We start from the raw sequence: 22,003 nt of genomic DNA, 5'->3' as shown, positions 1-22,003 counted from the left end.
AAGAGGAAAAGTGGGAAGCTGTGAGAGATAAGTCTCAAAACATTAATATATTAAAATATATACACAGGTATAGAATCCTTAATCCTGAAAACTTGTTTTCTAGAAAGCTCTGAATTACAGAAGGCCATTAAAAGAAATAGATTTTTTTAATGATTTCCTTTTATCTCTTTATTATACGGTGTTACTGGTCTTAACTAAGCTGCATAAATCAACATTGGGGACATACTATGTGTTTATATAATGGTTTTAGTGATTTCTTAAGCAAACAAGGTATGTAAATCCAAATTAAGTTAAGGTCCCTTATCTAGAAAACCCCGGGTCCCAAGCATTTCAGATAATAGGCCTTTATATACATATACTAGAATAGGATCCAAGTACTCTATTTGGTCTGTTGATAACTGGCTAACCCTCCATTGATGAGTCTGTTGTTGTCTACATTGCAAATCTAAGGGGCCGATTCACAAAGGGTCGAATATCAAGGGTTAATTAACCCTCGATATTCGACTGGGAATTAAAATCCTTTGACTTCAAATATCGAAGTCGAAGGATTTTAGCGCAAATAGTGCGATCGAACAATCGATGGATTATTCCTTCGATCGAACGATAAGATTCCAAGGATTTTAATCCAACGATAGAAGGAATATCCTTCAATCAAAAAAGTTAGCCAAGCCTATGGGGACCTTCCCCATAGGCTAACATTGAGTTTGTTAGCTTTTAGATGGCGAACTAGGGGGTCGAAGTTTTTTCTTAAAGAGACAGTACTTCGACTATCGAATGGTTGAACGATTTTTAGTTCGAATAGTTTGATTCGAAGTCGTAGTCGAAGGTCATAGTAGCCCATTTGATGGTCGAAGTAGCCCAAAAAACACTTCGAAATTCAAAGTTTTTTTACTTCAAATCCTTCACTCGAAGTTAGTGAATCGGCCCCTAAATGTAACTCCAGAAGGCCAGAAAGAGCACAAAATGAAAATGGCTTTTTCTACATTTAGGCTATGGCCACACGTACCTGTTGCAGGCCCAGGAACAGCCAAAACCACAGCCCACTCCAGCCACTGCTTTGGCCTGTCTACAGACACGTGGCAAACTCATTGTAGTGTTTTTCAGAATGGAAAGAAAAGTATAAAAAGTAACAATAATAATAACATTGTATTCTCACAAAGCAATGGTTTTTTTTGAATGCCAGGATCAGTGACCAACATTTTACAGTGAAAAGAGGCAGAAGAGCTGAATCATTCAAAAACTATATATAAAAAAAAAAAAAAAAAAAGGATTTTGGAAGATTCTGAATAAGTAAAAACTGTGTCTATATGTATATAAGGTTTTTTGATTTCCTGGCGTTGCTGCCCTTTTATTTTAACCATACACAGAAGTATATTTGGTGCTCTAAAAAAAACCTTCATAACTTTTACAGAATGGTGTAGCCCAGAGAGACCAAAGCCTAGTTCTGCTTGTAGAAGACCTGCATTTTTCCTGTGCTTTGATCTGCTGTTTGTACGAGACCAACAATCCTTTTATATAAATGATGTTACCAAAATGGCATTGCTGTGTCTTTCATTTTTAGGTTATTGGTTTTCAGATCTACACCTCTTTAAATATGACAGCCAAAAAACATGATGGTATACAACTTTATTTCATACCAGAATTACAATTTTTTCACCTCTACGTTGACCCTAGAGCAGGTCACGTGCAACCGAAGATTATATAAATAGTGGGACGATAAACCCCTTGTTGTCTGGGATCCAGCAATGTGATTCTGTTTTGCTAGTGAAGATGAATCGGAGCATGATAAAAAAAAAAAGTTATTGGAAGAAACATGCTCAACCAATGCTACCGCCTCGCAGAGTTTTACAGGTTACAGACCCCAGTTTGGTCAGAAAATTCTTCCCTTTCCATTGAGCGCATAAATCATCTGAAATCCTGAAGTCAACCTGTGTGAAAAGAATAAGGTAAAACATATTTAGTCAAAACCGGGGCTGCACTGATATTCTGTCAATTCTTTAAACATTTTATTACCTGCAACTTCTCAAATACTTTCTTCTTCGGTTTGAGCTCTCCCTCTGGCTCTCCATTCTCATATCCCTCAATATAGATGCGCTCACCAGGAGCAGAACCTGAAGGAGGGTCAAGTGGTTCCACTTGTTTTTGTTCCCCTTCCCTGAAATGAAGAAGTACAAAGTTTGGGTGAGATGATGATTAACATTATCATTAAATAAACAGTATTCGGTAGGCAGACCTATGCACAAAGCAACAGCAACCAAATCTTTTCAGCCCTTAGAGTTATCTGTTGAGTTGTACTAGGTGTTAAGCTATGGGATATTAGACAAAATAATAATACAAAAATGTTTATTCTGACTGTACTACAGAAACGTTATCATTAAACTGACTGACATCTCCCCTACTTTGTTGGACTGAGCAGCAAAGAACTCACCAGCCATTCCTTAAGCAATTAAATCCTGGGCAGGAAATTGTAAGAATCATAACCATATGGCTCACGGGAAACACCCTTTACACAAACTGCTTAGTTTGATCTGACTCATACAGGCAAATATTGGTCTTAGTAGATCACCTACCATTCCCATTTAAGCAATAATTTTCTACAAATGTAGAAAGACTCTATACCACCTAATTCACTGATGCAGCTTTGGTCACAGTTAACTTAGCAGCCAAAACTACCTCCAACACAGCGGTTGTCTGGAATGCTCTTTACCTAGGTCATTAGTCAGGGTATATGGCATGCAACCACTAATCTCCCAGAAGTCTAGTGGGACTTTAGGTCTGGATCTCAAAACAGATTACAGCAGCTGTCACTCTGAATTACATTTGCCAGCCAACCATTTCTCCATTGAGCCAGCCATCTTTTGCAAATAATTTAAAATTGGACTTTTTCTGGTTTACAGTGTGACCGTAACATTTACTGTCCACCACCGCATGTGCGCATTGCTGGGAGACAGGAATACTGGAGCAGTCTGGCCCCCCCTACAACTGCAGGCTCTGCTGTAATGATATTTATACAAGATATATTATGATGCCTTTAAACAAGTTTCAGGATCTTTGTTTCTGGCTTAAATCCAATTGGTAATGTTTAACAAAGGAGGAAGTCAAATATGTCACCTATCAAATGTCAGGCAAGGAGCCTAACGTGTTCCCACGATAAAAAAAATGGATCCTCAATGGAGCTGGGCTGTCCAAATTTGAATGGAAATAGCTAATAAAAAGAGTCATGTAAGAATCATGTAATCCTTGTACAAACTACATTAAAATTACACTACCAATACATTTTAACAAACGTAATCACTTTGGTGTTATGTAGAAGATGGAATTGGTTTAAAGCTACCCTGCCAGATGCTATAAAGTACTGGTATCTTTGGCAAAGGGGCTGCTTCACAACAGAATTTTGGAAAAAGCAGAAAACATGTTCAAATGGCGGTAAGAACAGCTGCTTATTTTGGCTGTTTAGGGTTATTTCAGGGTTTTGTAAAAGTCTTATAGAAGCAAGAGGAATTCTTTTTCACCGTACATAGTAACATAGTAAAATTGAAAAAAGACACGGCCATAGAGTTCAACCTTAATTCTGTATATAACCTGCCTAACTGCCAGTTGATCCAGAGGAAGGAAAAAAAACTCATTTTAAGCTTCTCCAATTTGCCTCAGAGGGGGAAAAATTCCTTCCCAACTCCAAGATGCAATGGGACCAGTCCCTGGATCAACTTGTACTATGAGCTATCTTCCATAACCCTGTATTCCCTCACTTGCTAAAAAGCCATCCAACTCCTTCTTAACCCTGGAATTACATACAAACTACAAATGTTTGCCATCACCTCTGTAGGGTACCTACCCTTAAGAAGAGTGGCAACAGTACTGAAATTTTGTTGGTAACAAAACTTTACTGGCTTCACATACAGTATTTAACCTGGAATTTTACCCCTTTTTTGGGTCATAGATCACAGAATGTACAGCACTTAAATGGTACAACCATGCCTGTACCATAGTTTCTATGTTTCCAGGTTATATATATATATATATATATATATATATATATATATATATATATATATATATATATATATATATATATATATTGTCCCAAGGTGCACACCGTTTCCATTGTTAAAGACCTGGGTGCCTGCCGGTATGTAATAGAGTCAAATGTAGAGGGTAGCGGCACTCACAGGATTTGCGACAGATTCAAGGTTGAAAAAAAAAATCTTTATTGAAGCTCAACGTTTCGATCCCCCACAGGGATCTTCGTCAGGAGGAAAAAACAAACAAACATTGTTTGTTTGTTTTTTCCTCCTGACGAAGATCCCTGTGGGGGATCGAAACGTTGAGCTTCAATAAAGATTTTTTTTTCAACCTTGAATCTTTCGCAAATCCTGTGAGTGCCGCTACCCTCTACATTTGACTATATATATATATATATATATATATATATATATATATATATACAGTAGTGTGAAAAACTATTTGCCCCCTTCCTGATTTCTTATTCTTTTGCATGTTTGTCACACTTAAATGTTTCTGCTCATCAAAAACCGTTAACTATTAGTCAAAGATAACATAATTGAACACAAAATGCAGTTTTTAAATGAAGGTTTACGTTATTAAGGGAGAAAAAAAACTCCAAATCTACATAGGCCTGTGTGAAAAAGTGATTGCTCCCCTTGTTAAAAAATAACTTAACTGTGGTTTATCACACCTGAGTTCAATTTCAAAGGTTATAAAGCCATTTCTAAAGCTTTGGGACTCCAGCGAACCACAGTGAGAGCCATTATCCACAAATGGCAAAAACATGGAACAGTGGTGAACCTTCCCAGGAGTGGCCGGCCGACCAAAATTACCCCAAGAGCGCAGAGACAACTCATCCGAGAGGCCACAAAAGACCCCAGGACAACATCTAAAGAACTGCAGGCCTCACTTGCCTCAATTAAGGTCAGTGTTCACGACTCCACCATAAGAAAGAGACTGGGCAAAAACGGCCTGCATGGCAGATTTCCAAGGCGCAAACCACTTTTAAGCAAAAAGAACATTAAGGCTCGTCTCAATTTTGCTAAAAAACATCTCAATGATTGCCAAGACTTTTGGGAAAATACCTTGTGGACCGACGAGACAAAAGTTGAACTTTTTGGAAGGTGCGCGTCCCGTTACATCTGGCGTAAAAGTAACACAGCATTTCAGAAAAAGAACATCATACCAACAGTAAAATATGGTGGTGGTAGTGTGATGGTCTGGGGTTGTTTTGCTGCTTCAGGACCTGGAAGACTTGCTGTGATAGATGGAACCATGAATTCTACTGTCTACCAAAAAATCCTGAAGGAGAATGTCCGGCCATCTGTTCGTCAACTCAAGCTGAAGCGATCTTGGGTGCTGCAGCAGGACAATGACCCAAAACACACCAGCAAATCCACCTCTGAATGGCTGAAGAAAAACAAAATGAAGACTTTGGAGTGGCCTAGTCAAAGTCCTGACCTGAATCCTATTGAGATGTTGTGGCATGACCTTAAAAAGGCGGTTCATGCTAGAAAACCCTCAAATAAAGCTGAATTACAACAATTCTGCAAAGATGAGTGGGCCAAAATTCCTCCAGAGCGCTGTAAAAGACTCGTTGCAAGTTATCGCAAACGCTTGATTGCAGTTATTGCTGCTAAGGGTGGCCCAACCAGTTATTAGGTTCAGGGGGCAATTACTTTTTCACACAGGTTTGGATTTCTTTTCTCCTTAAATAATAAAAACCCTCATTTAAAAACTGCATTTTGTGTTTACTTGTGTTATCTTTGACTAATAGTTAAATGTGTTTAATGATCAGAAACATTTTGTGTGACAAACATGCAAAAGAATAAGAAATCAGGAAGGGGGCAAATAGTTTTTCACACGTGTGTGTGTGTGTGTGTGTGTGTGTATACACACTACATTATTATGCAGAAAAACAGGTAGCATTGTCTCTAGTCCATTAGATATTTATCTATACTAAACTAGTAAAAACCTTATTGCTGTGCCTTCTGTCGACTTTACCCAGACCACTTTTTTTAAAACAATTAATGCATTGTCGGACTCACGTGGATGCGCAAAGCAGCATGCCCTGTGACTCGATTCCTCTCATCTTCTGTGGCTTTAAGTTGCACAGCAAAACCACTGAGCGGCCCAGCAGTTGGTCAGAAGGAACATATTGCACCAGCCCGCTGACTACACAGCGTGGATTCGCCTCACCTACATCCACTGACTCCACATACAGGCTGTCTGCATCTGGGTGCTGTTAAAAAACACACAAAAAGATGCAATATTATATATATATATATATATATATATATATATATATATATATATATATATATATATATATACATACATATATATATACAAAACTGCATATGCACACACTGCCATGTTAAAAAATACTCTTGACAAATGACTTTGGATAGTAGGTTGCCCAAAACAGTCGGTTTAGCACAGCCCCACAGAGATCAATGCTGAAACAGTAACAGACATTAGGAGTGCGATATAATTCTTACACAAAAAGAAAGAGCAATGTTCAATTATGAACCAGCAGCAAAATCCTGATGATGAAGCATAGAAAGTCAGTCTGATCAATCTTACATCACAAAGCTCCATACTACCACTAGCTTTATAGCAGTGGTATGACACTTCTGGAGAACTCTCCTAAGAAAATGGTGAAGCTCAACATACAGTTATATAACAGTGGATGCTTGTCAAAAACACATACTTTTCTCCTATATATCTGTTTGTTACCTACCTAGAGCAGGGACCTCTTTCTTCCTGCGTTAAACAGACCATGGCACATTATCTGTGTAGCTCAGTATATTTAGATTCATTAAAATGTCTCCTCCCTGTCTGAACTACTGCACTGTAAAAATGTACAGCATGGCAAATCCAAGTAGGACTATATAAATAAATCTATACATAAACCTGCATGTGTGAAGGTGCAATACAGGTTTGCAGAAAGACACAAACAAAAGCAGTTCTGCACTTACCTGGCTCACACTAAGAATCTTCCCAACTCGCAAATCTAGAAGAGAAGGATCGATCTCCTCAGGTCCAGAGTTTTTAGTAGATCCTTTAGGCACAGACTCTGCAATTTAAGAAAGAAGTGAAGCTATTGGGGAAAGCAACAAATGGTACAACTGTGGAATTTGTTGTCTCTTTATCATAGTTCATCCTAAGTGGCTTCCTACTTACTCTGTTTGCTGGCATCAGGGTATGCATCATTACTCAATTTCTTCATTTCTGGGCTATTAAACTTTTCTCTGATAGGGTGCAATAGCTTATTCAGAGCTTTCTCAACTGAGGCCTTCAGATCACCGGGATGAACCAGCTGCAGTAGGCAGAAGAGGGATATTAGGGATATATTATTGCTTTACTACCCTTTATCTTCTTCTTTATCTTTATCTTACCTCTTCAGCAAAGTCTTTTTCCAGTGTTTCAAAATCAGTGTAAGTTTTATTTCCTCCAAATTTCTCATCCCGAAGAACCACAAATTCTGCAACACAGGGAGAACATCAGCAGCTGGAACTAAGAAGAGTTACTAGGAAGAGTTTCAATGTTCATTTCTAGGGATGAGTGAATTTTGTCACGGAAATGACTCCCATGACGTAAAAAAAAAAATTTCACCCATAGACTTTAAAGCATTTCTGTGAATTTTTGGCGAAGGTAAAAGGGTCAAATTCGCCCACCCCTATTCATTTTGGATCACCCCAATACTAACCCGATTTTAGAGGAAAGAGGACATGTCTGACAAAGCTTAAAACCCCATTGTTTTCTACATTTCCAGGCTCACAGAACGCCTTCTTTAACTTTTTTTTCACATCTGCAGGAGAGTCCAGGAGATCAATTTTGGATTCCTTGGAAAAGTGTGGAAAAAAAGGAACAAGTAAAGAAAATATACTTCAGAAACAGAGTGTGTAGTACAAATGGAGGAAACTTAAGACCGTTGTTAACCAACCCAGAAGTGGTCGACCATCAAATATAATTGCAAGGAGTCTAATAGTCGGAGAGGTTACGAAGGAACCCAGGATAACTTCTAAGCAACTGAAGGCCTGTCTCACATTGGCGAATGTTGATGTTCATCAACGCCATCAGGAGAACACTGAATAGCAATGGTGTGTATGGCAGGGTAGCAAGGAGAAAGACACTGCTCTCCTCCCAAAATATTGCTGACCATCTACAGTTTGCTAAAGAATATGTGGACAAACCAAATGGATACTGGAAGAATTCTTTTGGACAGATGAAGCCAAAATATAACCTTTTGTCTTAAATAAGGAGCATTTTAGCATTCCAGCATAAGAACCCAATCCCATCTGTGAAACATGGTGGTGGGAGTGTTCTGGTTTGGGCCTGTTTGGCTTCATCTGGGCCTGGATGGCTTGTCATCGTTGATGGAACAATGAATTGTGAACTATATCAGAGAATTCTAAAGGAAAATGTCAAGACATCTGTCTGTGAACTGAATCTCAAGAGACAGTGGGTCATGCAGCAAGACAAAGATCCTAAACACCTAAAGTAGTTCTACCAAAGAATGGTTAAAGAAGAATAAAGTGAATGTTCTGGAATGGCCAAGTCAAAGTCCTGACCTTAATCCAACTAAAATGTTGTGAAAAAGACTTAAATCGAGTGGTTCATGTGAGGAAACCCACCAACATCCAAGAGCTGAATAAAAATATAGAAAATTTAAATGGATCACAAATTTCAAGCACCACTGTATATATCTAACTGAACCAAGGTAGCACATTCAAATGGGAACTTGGAGTGCAAAAATAGGTGATTTATAAAATCCAAAATTCTGAGCAATGTTTTGTCTGTGCAACCTGAGGAAGAGTACAGTGCTAGAAAAGTTTGACTTAGTCAGAATAAATCCACTTTTTTGCACACCAAGTTTCCGTTTGAGTATGCTACCTTTTTGATTGTATACATAATAAACGTTTGGCTTTTTTGCAGTATATCTATATCCAGTATGCTACATTGTTTTTTTCTTCCTGGTTCCCACCCACAAGCATCTTACCTGCAGCCTTTATAAAAAAGTTCTTACCTCCTCAGAGGAGCTCATTTTAGCCCCTGTGAGTCCTGGCACCATAGGATTCATAAGGTGAATACGTTTTGCATAACCAAGAGCCGGAAGGTACTGGTTGTAAATAAGAAAGTAACATTGTTAATTGGTATAACTATATTTTAACACTTCTTCAAGCAAATGTTACATTCTGTTTCCTGGTGATAATATGACCGTGCAACAAAGAACTTAGTTACCCAAACTGTTCGTTAATTAAAACAATTAAGCATTCTTTGAAGCTTGACTAGATTCATTACCAGCAGAATGTGTGTGAGTGGGCACACTGTGCCACTAACAAAGAGCCTGCTTGAAGGTGTACTGCTAATAGGCATATTTTAGTAACCGGGGGCGAGGCATAGGAAGCTAGGGGTGCAATTTCACAAGGAGTAAACAAAGGGTTGAAGTTAAAATATTTCCTCGGCTCAGATTTAATAATTTTATTATTGTTCTACTCTGAACATGTGAGGGGGAATGTAATTAAAAATCTCAATCGTTATTTAAAATGGCATTTATTCAAATGTTTTGTGCTACTCACAATGTAAAATGATTCACTGGTGAATATTACATCGCCCTTTATCGCAAAACAAAGGGCAGCATTAACATCTGCTCTGCGCTTGCGAAATTTTATTACATACGCTGCTCATGTTCACAAAAGCCATTTGGTCTCAAACATTGCAAGAAGTAGTTGTTAACGTTCCCACAGGTGTTTGTGGTAGACCCTGGTAAAAAAAAATATCACCAGCTGCAGTATAGGAAAGATATTTTTTGTATTGTTTTTGGGTGATTAGAGCGACTATGTTGCAGTTATAATATGTGTGGATGGAAGTGAAAGTAAGGACAAAAGTGAACACAGTAAAATGTAAACCCCCTCGTTTCCCCATTCATTGCACTCACACCTAGCCCATGTTTAATGCAAATTACAGAGCCTGCGGGTGATGTCTCTATTTTCTTAGTAGAAACACAATAACACAAAAAAACTGTGTAAACCACCCTTAAAGCTAAACAAAACCAGTTTTTTTTCCCACGGCTATGCTTTTTTAACTTTCTATAGAGAGGATCACAACAATTCTGTATACGCAGAATTAAGTTGCTGGCTGTTGTCTTTAGAGTATGGCCACAGAGGCTTTTGAGATTCTGCCGTATGCCTAAATGGACAAAACCAGCATGGTAACATACAAATTTTTTTCTTAGTGACGGTAGTGAGGCTGCAGCACAAATGCTGACAGGATTTTATAGCCTGTCTGATAAGATATCTGTGCAATTTGCAGCCACATAGATGTCGTCATGCAGGGTGTTGGGATGGGCCAGTAATAAACCATCAGATTGGTCTGAAGGGGCCGGATAAACAGCTTTTATTTGCTTATGTGTGGTTATCTTCAGTCATGCTGGGCAAGGCATTGCTATAATCACCTACCAATTCGCCATTTAGGGCAGAGTTGGACGAGAAGATTAAGTTGCCTGGCGACAAATCACCTCTTCTTCCGGCGACTAATCTCCCCGAACTGCATCCCGCTGGCTAGACTCTAAATCGCCAGAAACTCCGGGCGACTTTGAAAACCGAAGTTCGGGGACATTAATCATCCGAAGAAGAGCCGATTTGTCACCGGGTGACTAAATCTCCCCGAATCTTCTCGTCTGTCTCTGCCCTTGGCTACAAGTTTTAATATAAATAAGTGGAAACTAGCATGTGTTCCATTAAAGCCAGGACAGTCAGATATCTTCTACCACTAGTTAATCTGCATAGATATGATTTGTCAGTGTTCTAGTGCTGCATTGCTGAACAACCCTGTAGTATTTCAAACATATAATTATCCAAAGTTACTGATACTAGGAGAAAAGCTTTTTCCACTGTATTAAAAAGGGAATCTCTGAATCTGCTTCATGATTCATTATGGGTCATAATTTCTAAGACATAATGTTGTCCTGTTATCAACCTGTCAAATTTCTGTATGACTTTTAATTCCCAAATTATTTAGGGATGCAACGAATCCAGGATTCAGTTCGGGATTCGGCCTTTTTCTGCCGCATCCTTCTGCACGGCTGAACTGAATCTGCATATGCAAATTAGGGGTGGGGAGGGAAAATCACATGAATTTTTGTCACAAAACAATGTTTTCCCCTTCCATATGCAAATTAGGATTCGGTCAAATCTTTCGCGAAGGATGGATCCAAAATTGTAGATTCGGTGCATCCCTAAAATGATTCCTTAGCTTCTTTTATTTTTTGGAATAGCATTGTCAAAATATCTATTATGTGGATCTAACAGACGGCTGAACTGCAGAAATGCGAGAACCTTTTCACTATTCTCATGCTATAACAAATATAGCACCAGATATCCCACTAGTACAATCTATAGTTCTTCACAGCTACCATGGGCCTATTACATATCTAAAGCTGGGCATACACAAAGATCTGCACATCTGGCAAAGTCACAAATTAATTTATGGTTTTTCCCTGATTTGGCCACATGTGGAGGCAGCTTGATTATATGAACTATAGTAGTGTTTCTGAAGCAAACAGATACGTTTTACCAGTGCAGGGCAACACTACATTATATTTTTATGACTTTAAAACACTTTCATTTTTTGGTGCTACTGTTTCGTTCACCTTAACTTTTAGGATTATCCAACCTTTCTTACCCATGAACCACATTCAGATGTAAAAAGAGATGGGGAGCAACAGCATGGAAAAACATCCATGGGCATGCCAAATAAGATCTGTGTTTGGCTATTTGGTAGTCCTTATCTGGACTGGCTCACTACTTTTGTTTAGCAGTACACGTGGTTATTATACAACCAAAACTTGCCTTTAAGCCTGGAATTCTAAAAAATAAAGCACCTGATTTGAGGTCACTGGGAGCAACAAGTTGCTCATGAGCCACTGTTTGGGATTTTGCAATAAGTGTTAACTTGTTGCTGGTGGGGGTGGGGTGGGGTGGGACATCAGGCTCATCTATACAATAAGTAAAGGTGAACGTCCTCTTTAATAAATTTCTCTCCACTATAACTAAACTGCTACCAGCCCAGGATTTAAATATATCCCTGGTTGGATACATGCCAATTAGGTCACTTATTCTGACTGAATCCCTTACTTGCAGAAGCTGGTCAGTCTTAAAGAATTCCCTTTTCAGTCATGTGAAAAAAAGTAAGTACACCCTATGTTACATTTTTCTTTTTTAAAAATATATGAACATGCACTTTGATAGTCGTGAGGGCTATCTGTAGGTCCTGCGATTAAATTCTGTGGTTCTTAAATACTTCTTTTAGCATCTTGCATCCTGTTCTTTGAGTGAACTTGTGGGGATGTTCTGTACTGGACATGGTGGAAGTTGTTTGAAATCTTTTCCATTTGTAAATGATCTTCCAGACAGGGGAATAACTGATATCCAAATGTTTAGCAATATTTTTTAATCCTTTTCTAGACTCCTAGGTATATATAACTTTCTTTCTAAAGGCCTCAGAGACCTCTTTCAATCTAGGCATGGTGATACCATACACTTCATCAACAAAGAGCAAGCCAAACTACTTAAACTTGAGTTTGCTTATGCTATGAATGTCAAATTCCATTTTTTACAGCTTAATTCTTATCATGTTTCCATACATTGCCTGTGTTAAGTCAACTGGGGTATCTACTTTATATGTATAGAAGGTAATTTGTAATAAAGCCGAGATAAGTCAGTCTCTAGTTACCATATTTCATTTCCTGTGAGTCAAATGTTTAAACAAACTTTCCTAGTATTTAGTGACATTGCGTTTTAATTGCTTAACATGCATCAAAAAATTAGAGCAGCCTTCCACAAGTTTCAGTTGACACTATTTCAATGGGATGCAGGTCTGGCATTTCACTCTGTTGTCTTTAAACAATTGTTACTATAACTTGGGGGCAAGGCCTGGTGTTATAGACTAGTATAGTACACCAAAGTAGCATTCGTTTGGTAAATCAAACTCAAGTTGCAGCACATCCTATTTCCAAGAATTTATGTTGGAATGGTTTCGGTTCCTAGCAGTTACTGATGCAACCCCCTGAATAAAGCCTGGAACGGCCAAGCTGACTGTATTGTTAGATGCATGTATGGGCTCCTAAAAACTTTTGTGAACGTCATCAATGCACTCCGTTTTACATTCAGCACTTGTATAGTCCTGGTTTGCAGATCTATGGTAACGCTGTGAAACCTCTCCTTGGGTCCCACAAAAGGAGAACACTGTATGGTTTCACTTTCTTATAATGTAAGGGAATCACCTTAGCCAGGAATTATACAATATGCAACATAATAATAAAATTATCACGTCAATAAAATACCTTTTCTGCAAATGTGAAGATTTTCCTTTGGTCAACTCCTCCAAACTGGGCGTCTACCTTCAAGTATTCCTCATCCAGAGCCTGAAGAAATTGGTAAAGTCAGCAAGGTCTGTGTTCTATTCCCCACAACCTCACCCCCATACACTCCCCACTCATACCTGCAACCCTGGGTACAGAAGCCCACTGAGCAGCGGGTGTTCCACTTGTTTTACTACCTCAGCTCCAGCTTTCTTAGCATCATGCTGAGTAACTACAGAAGACAGTCTGTATACATCCAGAGTGTACTCTCTACAAAGAAAAAAAGGAATCTCTGTAAATATAGTGATATTAGAGTATTGTTCAAAAATAGGTATAGTGTAAAAGACTGGTCTCTGAAAACAAAAATAAAGAGTAAGTAGTTGACAAAAACATGTTTGTTTTGCCTTGCCCAGAATAAGAAATACGTTTGTGTGTCCATGAATTATTGTTTTCCAGGATCCCTGTTTTCAGATGTACAATACAATAATACTTTTTTCATCCTGACAACAACTACAACTGAAGAGAATCAGGTGGTACTTCAATGTTGGGGCTTAGGGGTGATGACTGGCCAGACTGGCTATACACACAGAGAAATAACACAATCCCTGTTCAACTTGATCATGTAAGAGAGACATTTAACGGTTTGGTTAATAATATACTTAACATGGCAGATTAGTATCTGCTCAGTTCTGAAAATATCCAGTATATAAATATATCAGAAACCAAGCCATTCAAACCCAAATACATATTCAGAGATCATCTATTTTATCTGTCAATTGTCCAACTTCATCTGACTGTGTATTGCCAGCAAATATGGCTAATCAAAAAATGAAGAAAAAATTCCACAAAACTAAAAAAATACTCTTTGTTCATAGTCAGTTGTAGTGACTTTTAAAGTACTTTATAGAGAACTTTCCATCCTTATGGGGGAAAGATCACATTATTCCTTATGTACCTACATGGGGAGGGGCAGAACACATACTCCATTCTATATTTTCAGAAACATGAAAAGGCTGAGAAAATAGGAATAATGGGATTCAAAGGGTAACGATTTGCATTTAAAAGAGAAAAAAAAATACAACTGAGAGAATAGCATGATGATTAAGAAAAAATGGAAAAACTGAATGACAATGATTATATATATATAAAAAAAATACAGGATACATATAATCACTAGTAGGCAGCCGCACTCTGATCCAGATTCTTTAATTTAATGTGGGTGCTTGCTCAAACTGTACATGTAAATCTTCAGCTAGAGCCGCACTCCAATATTGAATGAATAAAGTCACATTTATTGCATAAATGTGTGTGTCCACACACAAATTTATGCAATAAATGTAACTTTATTCATTCAATATTGGAGAGCGGCTCTAGGTGAAGAGATATAGATATATATATATATATAATGCACTGAGTGAAAGGAATCATATATGATAGGACAACTGTACTTTTAGTTGTATTCCCTTACTTGCTGAGCTGAAATTCTGTTCCCCGAATAAAGCGTAACCTCTCAAGCGGGACTCCGATGCTCTGTAGCATAGCCTGGATGACTTGCTCATAGTATCTTGTTCTGAGCTCCAGCAGATCCCAAGGTGCTTTCATATTATCTAAATATGCATGCAGGTCTGCAAACAGGATGGTCACCTGGACAGAACACACAGGGTTACTGCTGCACACTTGAAAAAAAGTAAACACACAGCCTAGTATACTGTTACATAATGAAAGCTGAAGACTCAAAAACATTTTTTTTTTAATTGCTTACCCTCACATAGTGTGCACAAACCTCCAGCATTCAATGCAATCAGTCCTACAGCTAGCCCTCACCTCACAACCAGCCTTCAGGAAGTCTGCGATCTTGGACATAGGAACAAAATAAGCCACATGTGGTTTTCCTGTGGTTGCTGTGCCCCAGTATATCCGCAGAGGTCTCTCTTTCAGGATTTCCTTCATTTTGTCCTCTCCAAGGAGCTCCTAAATTAGAAGGAAATGTCAGGAAACACCAGAGCATATTCATACTTAGCCTATTAACAATATTCAACCAGTTAATAGGGGTGCTTTATACCATTTCAGAACAAGTATTTTGTTTTAAAACATTAGACAAGATGTGCTATAAGTCTTATGACTGCTGCCCAAACCCATTTGGCCTTTTGAATTAGGGATGCACCGAATCCAGGATTCGGTTCGGTATTCGGCCAAGATTCAGCCTTTTTCAGCAGGATTCGGTTTAGGCCTAATTCTTGTGCCTGGCCAAACCGAATCAGAATCTTTAAAATCATGTGACTTTTTGTCACTAAACAAGGTAGTAAAAAAAAAATTTCTTTTTTTTTTCCTACCCACCATCATTTGAATATGCACATTAGGGTTCGGATTCAGTTCGGTATTCGGCTGAATCTTTCACGAAGGATTCTGGGGTTCAGCCGAATTTAAAATAGTGGATTCAGTGCATCCCTACTTTGAATCCTGCATAAGTTGGCTATTTGCAGTCTTAAGAGCCCAATACTTGGTTTCTTGTGCCCATAGAAATGATAACTCCTAAATCAATGGTCCCCAGCATATCCCCCACTATCTGTCTATAATGTCATCTAATATACCTCTAAAGACTAATTCTACCCTTTGCAAGAGCCTTTTTTCCAAATTAAAACAACCAAACCTTAAAGGGGACCCGTAACCCAAAATAATTATTCAAAATCCTATTTTATCAAATTAGTCAAGCAAAATTAACTGTATAAATTATTTGAATCTAGTTTCCTGTCTGGAAATTCATAATTATAGCAAGCAGACAGCAGCCATTTTGTGGACACTGTTATTAAGGCAAGCCTTGCATCATCTCAGAATATTGTTTGTGCACCAGAATGGGGGACCTGATGTCCATCCCCATGCCCTGGTTACACAATTAAATGGTAAAGAAAGAGGGGGAATGTGTGTAGAGCAGTGTCATTTAGGAAGTGCTGAATGGAAAGTGAAAGTAATTGCTTGCCCCACCTCTATGCCTAAGGTCTAAGTAGGGTAGGGTTTTTTTTATTAAGGGTTTGTTTCTCCTTTAACAGGAAGCTATGCAAAATGATGCTTTCATCCCTCAATTTTAATGCATGTTTATGCAATACAGTACAGTGGATTCAGTGCATCCCTACTTTGAATCCTGCATAAGTTGGCTATTTGCAGTCTTAAGAGCCCAATACTTGGTTTCTTGTGCCCATAGAAATGATAACTCCTAAATCAATGGTCCCCAGCATATCCCCCACTATCTGTCTATAATGTCATCTAATATACCTCTAAAGACTAATTCTACCCTTTGCAAGAGCCTTTTTTCCAAATTAAAACAACCAAACCTTAAAGGGGACCCGTAACCCAAAATAATTATTCAAAATCCTATTTTATCAAATTAGTCAAGCAAAATTAACTGTATAAATTATTTGAATCTAGTTTCCTGTCTGGAAATTCATAATTATAGCAAGCAGACAGCAGCCATTTTGTGGACACTGTTATTAAGGCAAGCCTTGCATCATCTCAGAATATTGTTTGTGCACCAGAATGGGGGACCTGATGTCCATCCCCATGCCCTGGTTACACAATTAAATGGTAAAGAAAGAGGGGGAATGTGTGGAGAGCAGTGACATTTAGGAAGTGCTGAATGGAAAGTGAAAGTAATTGCTTGCCCCACCTCTATGCCTAAGGTCTAAGTAGGGTAGGGTTTTTTTTATTAAGGGTTTGTTTCTCCTTTAACAGGGAGCTATGCAAAATGATGCTTTCATCCCTCAATTTTAATGCATGTTTATGCAATACAGTACTTTATTTGCTTTAGTAGCCACTGGCTGACACTGCCTATTAAACAATGTTATTCTTATAAAAGTCCATTTGTCTATTGCACATAAAAGTATTGTGATCTGACATATAGTCCAGTAATGCCAATTCCATACTTATATTAATACCTTATTAACCCCCTTCAAAAGCTTTCCAACCACACTGTCAAACTAAAAATGCTTATAGTTGCTGATGCCCGTGATCATGTCAAACATGGAAGTATCATGTGCATCAAAGAAAGAGGAACACAGAGTGTACAAACAGGCACATAATATATTTTTCAGCTTTCCCAATGACACAGTGTTAGAAGTGATTAAATGAAAGTTGATGCAGCGTAGAACAGTTGTATACGATACGTCTTCTGTTGGTCTGTGGCTCCCCCTAGTGGATAATATGATCCTCCCATAACATCATTCAGACTGGCAGTTTTTGGGGGTTTTCACTATATTACAAATAACCATAGAAATATAGATCATTGTTTGCAAAGGCAGAACACTCATTTCTGTAGGGGAATATTACACCTTGCATACATGGAAAAAAACCATTTTAACCTCTGCTGTACTTAGCCCCTTTAATGTGGATTTAACCTGCCTAGTCCCTTTAATGTGGATTTTTACATCTATTAGCTGTAATTTCATTATACACTACTGAATTCAATCATTGCAGTTTCCATGCTTCCAATACATCTCTTAGAATGCCCAAGAGCGTAGTCAATTGTGTTGATGATCTTCCATTTACATTGCACACTAGGGCCAATACACATTCTACACATTGCACAAAACATGCCTTGGTAGAAAATGTAGAATGACATACATAACAAATTGCAATTATAAGCAGTGTCTCTTTATCCTTCTGTTCTCTGCATCTGATTCTTAAAACAATTTATGTCAAAAAAGTTGGATCTTCTGCCAGACAGATACTGCAGCCAGTAGCACTTAAATTACAAATATTTGCAATAAATATACAGTACATTAGAAAGCTGCTTAGAATGACTTTGTTTTTCTTTCAGTATGCAGAAAATAATTTTCAGTCGGAGAACCGCTTTATTAGTTATTGGTAAAGGAAGTAAACCTGCAACACTACCATATATAGAAGGAGGATGCAGACACTAAGATAGTGGTTGGGTCAAGCAAGAGAAGTCTTGTCATCTGTTTATATGGACCTCCTATAAATTAGTACTATAACATAAGTCGGACATAAGACATCACAAAGACAGTTCACCTGTAACCACGGACTTTCGAATAATGAAAGTATAGGATATGTAGTACTTTTGTTCCTGTGGAAATTTAAAGGGGTAGTATACCCCCCTTGTTCAACAATGAATAGGGCTTGTGCTAAACATACTTTTTTGCCTATTGTTTTGTACTATGAAAAATTTGTGGACAAAGCTATGGAAAAGGCAGGTGTGCTCATAAGGATCAACAAATATGAAAAAGCAAAAGGGTGGCTATACATTTTTAAAATTAATCTTGCATCAACATTTTCCAAACAATTGGAAAATTGTTTCTAAACAATAAAAATGTTTCTAATATAGATAGTTAGGCAAAAATGTAATGTATAAAGGCTGGAGTGACTGGATGTCTAACAAAATAAACAATTCCAGTTACACTGCACTTACTCTTTTAGCCAAATGTATAATCGGGTGCAAGTCATTAAGCCTGTTCACAACGGCTTCAACATGATACACAAATTTCTTGCAGTAGACAGCACTTTGGTTTCATTAAAACAGTCTTTAATGTTTACATGACAGGACAGCAAAAAGATGCTATGTCTCGAGTGGCACCCCACTCTGGCAAAGAGCTTGACAAAGAGTGGGGTGCAACTAGAAGTGTTGCATCTTTTTGCTGTCCTGTCATTTAAACATTAAAGATGGTTTTAATGAAACTGGAGTGCTGTCTACTGGAATAAATTTGTCTAACATAATAGCCAGAACACTTCTTCCTGCTTTTCAGCTCTCTTGGTTTCCATTGATTGGTTGACTCAGAGACTTGAGGGGGGGGGGCACATGGTTCATAACTGTTGCTTTTGAATCTGAGCTGAATGCTGAGGATCAATTGCAAACTCACTGAATGTCCCATTTGGGCCCCCTTAAAGTTGCTGACTAACTCAGAGTTAGAGAGCTGAAAAGGAGAAAGTAGTGTTTTGGTTATTATGTTAGACATCCAGTCACTTCCGCCATCATAGATGACATTTTTGCCTAACTAACTATATTAGAACCATTTCTTATTTTGCACAGTCTATTTATTTACCCAGTTTTCATTTTTACACTGAACTGTTCCTTTAAGAGACCATTTAAATGCAGAGAAAGTCAGTTGGATGTGGGAGAAAACTCCAGAGAAGAGGTGCAGTCTTAGCAGAAGATAAAATACAGAAATAAGCAGAGAAAGCGAAAAGACAACAGTTTTCTGATCACTGCAATATGTATCCCATAGTGCCTGATCCACCGACCTGAAGATTCCGTGTGATGAGCTGTGCCTTCCCTTCAAGTGTTAAGCTGTCACCCATTTTGCCTTGCTGGATATGTGTATTAAATCACAGAGACAAATCCTGTGAAATAAACATAAATACTGTACAGTGAATTTTGGCTCACAGTTTATCTGGACAGTGCTGGTTTAAATTAAACAAGGTATATTTTTGCTATGGGTCTTCTGAAGAAAAGTCAAAGCAACAAAGCATTCAAAAATGTAGTATAATTATAGCATATAAATCATGGCTATTTCACAAAATATCAGATCAAAGCATTTTGAAAGAATGATGGCAATAAAATATTAGAATTCAAAATTTCTAGCCGGCATTCCCTCTCCTTTTGTCTCCGCTCACTCTAAACCCAGAAGTGAGGTCAAAACCACTTAAACGTTGGGACTGGGGAGCAAATTCGGCTGCATGAACTGGTGCTGTCTGTTTTGGGCAAATAGGATACTGTATGATTGAAGCCCTCATATTATAACCCCTCCCTGGCCTCTATAAGGGTTTAAAGGGTAACTTAACCCTAACTTTTACAAGACACACACAATTGATTGGCAACAAAGGGTGAACTGGTTGTTTTATGACATACTACACTATATGCACTTTACATATTTTATGGTTTACTCCCACATTAGCAGTGTAGTACTGGCTGGACTTTTTACATTGATACTTGAAGAGATTGTATATGGACCAGCAGGAGGAGAAAAACTGAAGGTTTACCAATCAGGTTTTATCATTTTTAGTTTGTTACTGTCTGTTTCTGTCATAGGTCTTAGGGAAAGTGAGGCTTTCCTCAATAGAAATGTATTACATCTTTACCAAAGCCTCACTCATCTTCTCTGTGTTTGTATTTGTATGTATAAATTTATCTATATAGCACCACACTTGTATGCAGTGCTTTATAAGGTGTAAACATATTATAATTTATACAGTAAAAATAGATAAATCTATGCTTAAGTGCGTAGGTGTTTCAGTACTCAGTTGCGATGAGATCCCTGTCCCAAAGAACTTATAATCGATTGTAAGCTTTGTTTGTTATACTACCCTAATTGGCCTGTGTATTTGTTTTCAAACAACTGTGGGGAGGTTTAAAACTGCAAGGCACTTTATTCCACCTCATCTATTTTTAGGTGTTTAGAAGTAGTTTCTGCTCTGCCATTTGCGGGGGGGGGGGGGGGAAATCACATATGTCTGATCTAAAGTAGTTGCATTAAAAGCCTGTCAGGAGTTCTATTTTCCTACTCTAATGGGGAACCTCCACTAGTGACTTGCCATGGGCTACCACTAATTGCCAGTTACCTCAAGCAAATGTAGTATAGTAATGCCTGAGTGAGTTCCATCTGCATTTACTCCACAGTGAAATCACTAGGAAGTCACCCACTATAACATTATATTTTTTCTGTTAAAGGCATATAACACAAACGTTAAACAGACACAAACATTGCCAACACTGATTTCCAATTTTATATAAGAAATGCAACCGACATTAGGTTGAGGTACGCACCTTCTACTTCCACTTCAACAGACCTGGGGTCACACAGGTGGATATCGTATATAATGGCTGAACCCAGACTGGAAATCTGTGTCTTCTGGCAAATGACAGAGGGGGCAGCTGTAAATAGGTCATAGACAGTCACAATTTAGAGGGCCTGTTGGGGCTGTTTCGGCCTCTTAATCATAGTACAGTACAGACACATTTGTATTGCTCAAATTGGAACAGCAAGATGTGAGAAAGAACTGTGGTTTTTATTCAATTCTTTATCTGCTGATGCCCCATACACTGGCTCATATGGCGAATAAGCAGATAAAATCAGATAAAAACAAAGATATCTGTCATTATTGGTTCCCCATACAGATACCAAAATGTACAAGACTTTGTTTCATGTCAGCCCCTCCGCCCCTTACAGAATATACACGCACACATATTTCCCCAAACATTATCTATACGGCCAGCTAAATAGTGTACATCAATATGATGACCAGAATATGGATCCGCAGGTACTGTCATGTCTGAATACAACACCCAGTATCCTAATGATGGACATTTTACTCTGAGGGGGACGCCGAACAGCCGCTGTGGTTAGATATCTAAATTGTGCAGCTAACATTATCCCCGTTCTCTGGATCCGTAACTCTTACCGGTACACGTGTTGCTGCAGTAGATTTGCTTCCTTGTTGCCACTGATTGCGTCAGTCAGAAGCCAGAAACATTCCACTCAATGTGCTCGGCAATCTACAGCTATGGCTGCGAGTGCATTGCCCGCTGCTTAGATCAGTACAGCGAAGGAGCGAGAGCGAATCGATCTTAAAGGAACTAATGATGGCCCAATAGTTATCGGTAGCGGTAGCGGCTAGTTCCCATCC

General features: G+C 38.3%; 1 protein-coding gene across 3 annotated transcripts; it reads right to left on the bottom strand.

The window, feature by feature from the left end:
• Window positions 1–1,611: 1,611 nt before the first annotated feature.
• Window positions 1,612–21,994, bottom strand: yars1.S (tyrosyl-tRNA synthetase 1 S homeolog). 3 transcript variants are annotated; one of them, XM_041582992.1, is made up of 15 exons: window positions 21,779–21,994; window positions 21,144–21,251; window positions 19,622–19,720; window positions 15,197–15,343; window positions 14,841–15,016; window positions 13,513–13,642; window positions 13,355–13,435; window positions 9,038–9,130; window positions 7,718–7,853; window positions 7,407–7,492; window positions 7,192–7,327; window positions 6,987–7,084; window positions 6,054–6,247; window positions 2,014–2,155; window positions 1,612–1,928 (listed from the first exon to the last, which is right to left on the bottom strand). In XM_041582992.1, the coding sequence occupies exons 3-15, from the start codon at window positions 19,676–19,678 to the stop codon at window positions 1,818–1,820; spliced, it is 1,587 nt and encodes a 528-aa protein (XP_041438926.1). In that variant the 5' UTR covers window positions 19,679–19,720; window positions 21,144–21,251; window positions 21,779–21,994; the 3' UTR covers window positions 1,612–1,817.
• Between the last annotated feature and the right edge of the window lie 9 nt (window positions 21,995–22,003).

Source organism: Xenopus laevis, chromosome 2S (genome assembly GCF_017654675.1).
Source record: "Xenopus laevis strain J_2021 chromosome 2S, Xenopus_laevis_v10.1, whole genome shotgun sequence".
NCBI classification, from domain to species: Eukaryota; Metazoa; Chordata; class Amphibia; order Anura; family Pipidae; genus Xenopus; species Xenopus laevis.
Note: the sequence above shows the minus strand (reverse complement) of the source record. Positions and strands in the feature narration are given on the sequence as shown.

Bases quoted from the DNA above. Each gene is read 5' to 3' on its own strand.
- yars1.S (XM_041582992.1), bottom strand. From the start codon at position 19,678: ATGGGTGACAGCTTAACACTTGAAGGGAAGGCACAGCTCATCACACGG. The intron at 15,017-15,196 runs GTGAGGGCTAGC...TGTTCTGTCCAG, and splicing joins TCCTGAAGGCTGGTTGTGAG to GTGACCATCCTGTTTGCAGA. The intron at 2,156-6,053 runs GTGAGTCCGACA...TCTTCATTTCAG, and splicing joins ATGCTGCTTTGCGCATCCAC to GGAAGGGGAACAAAAACAAG.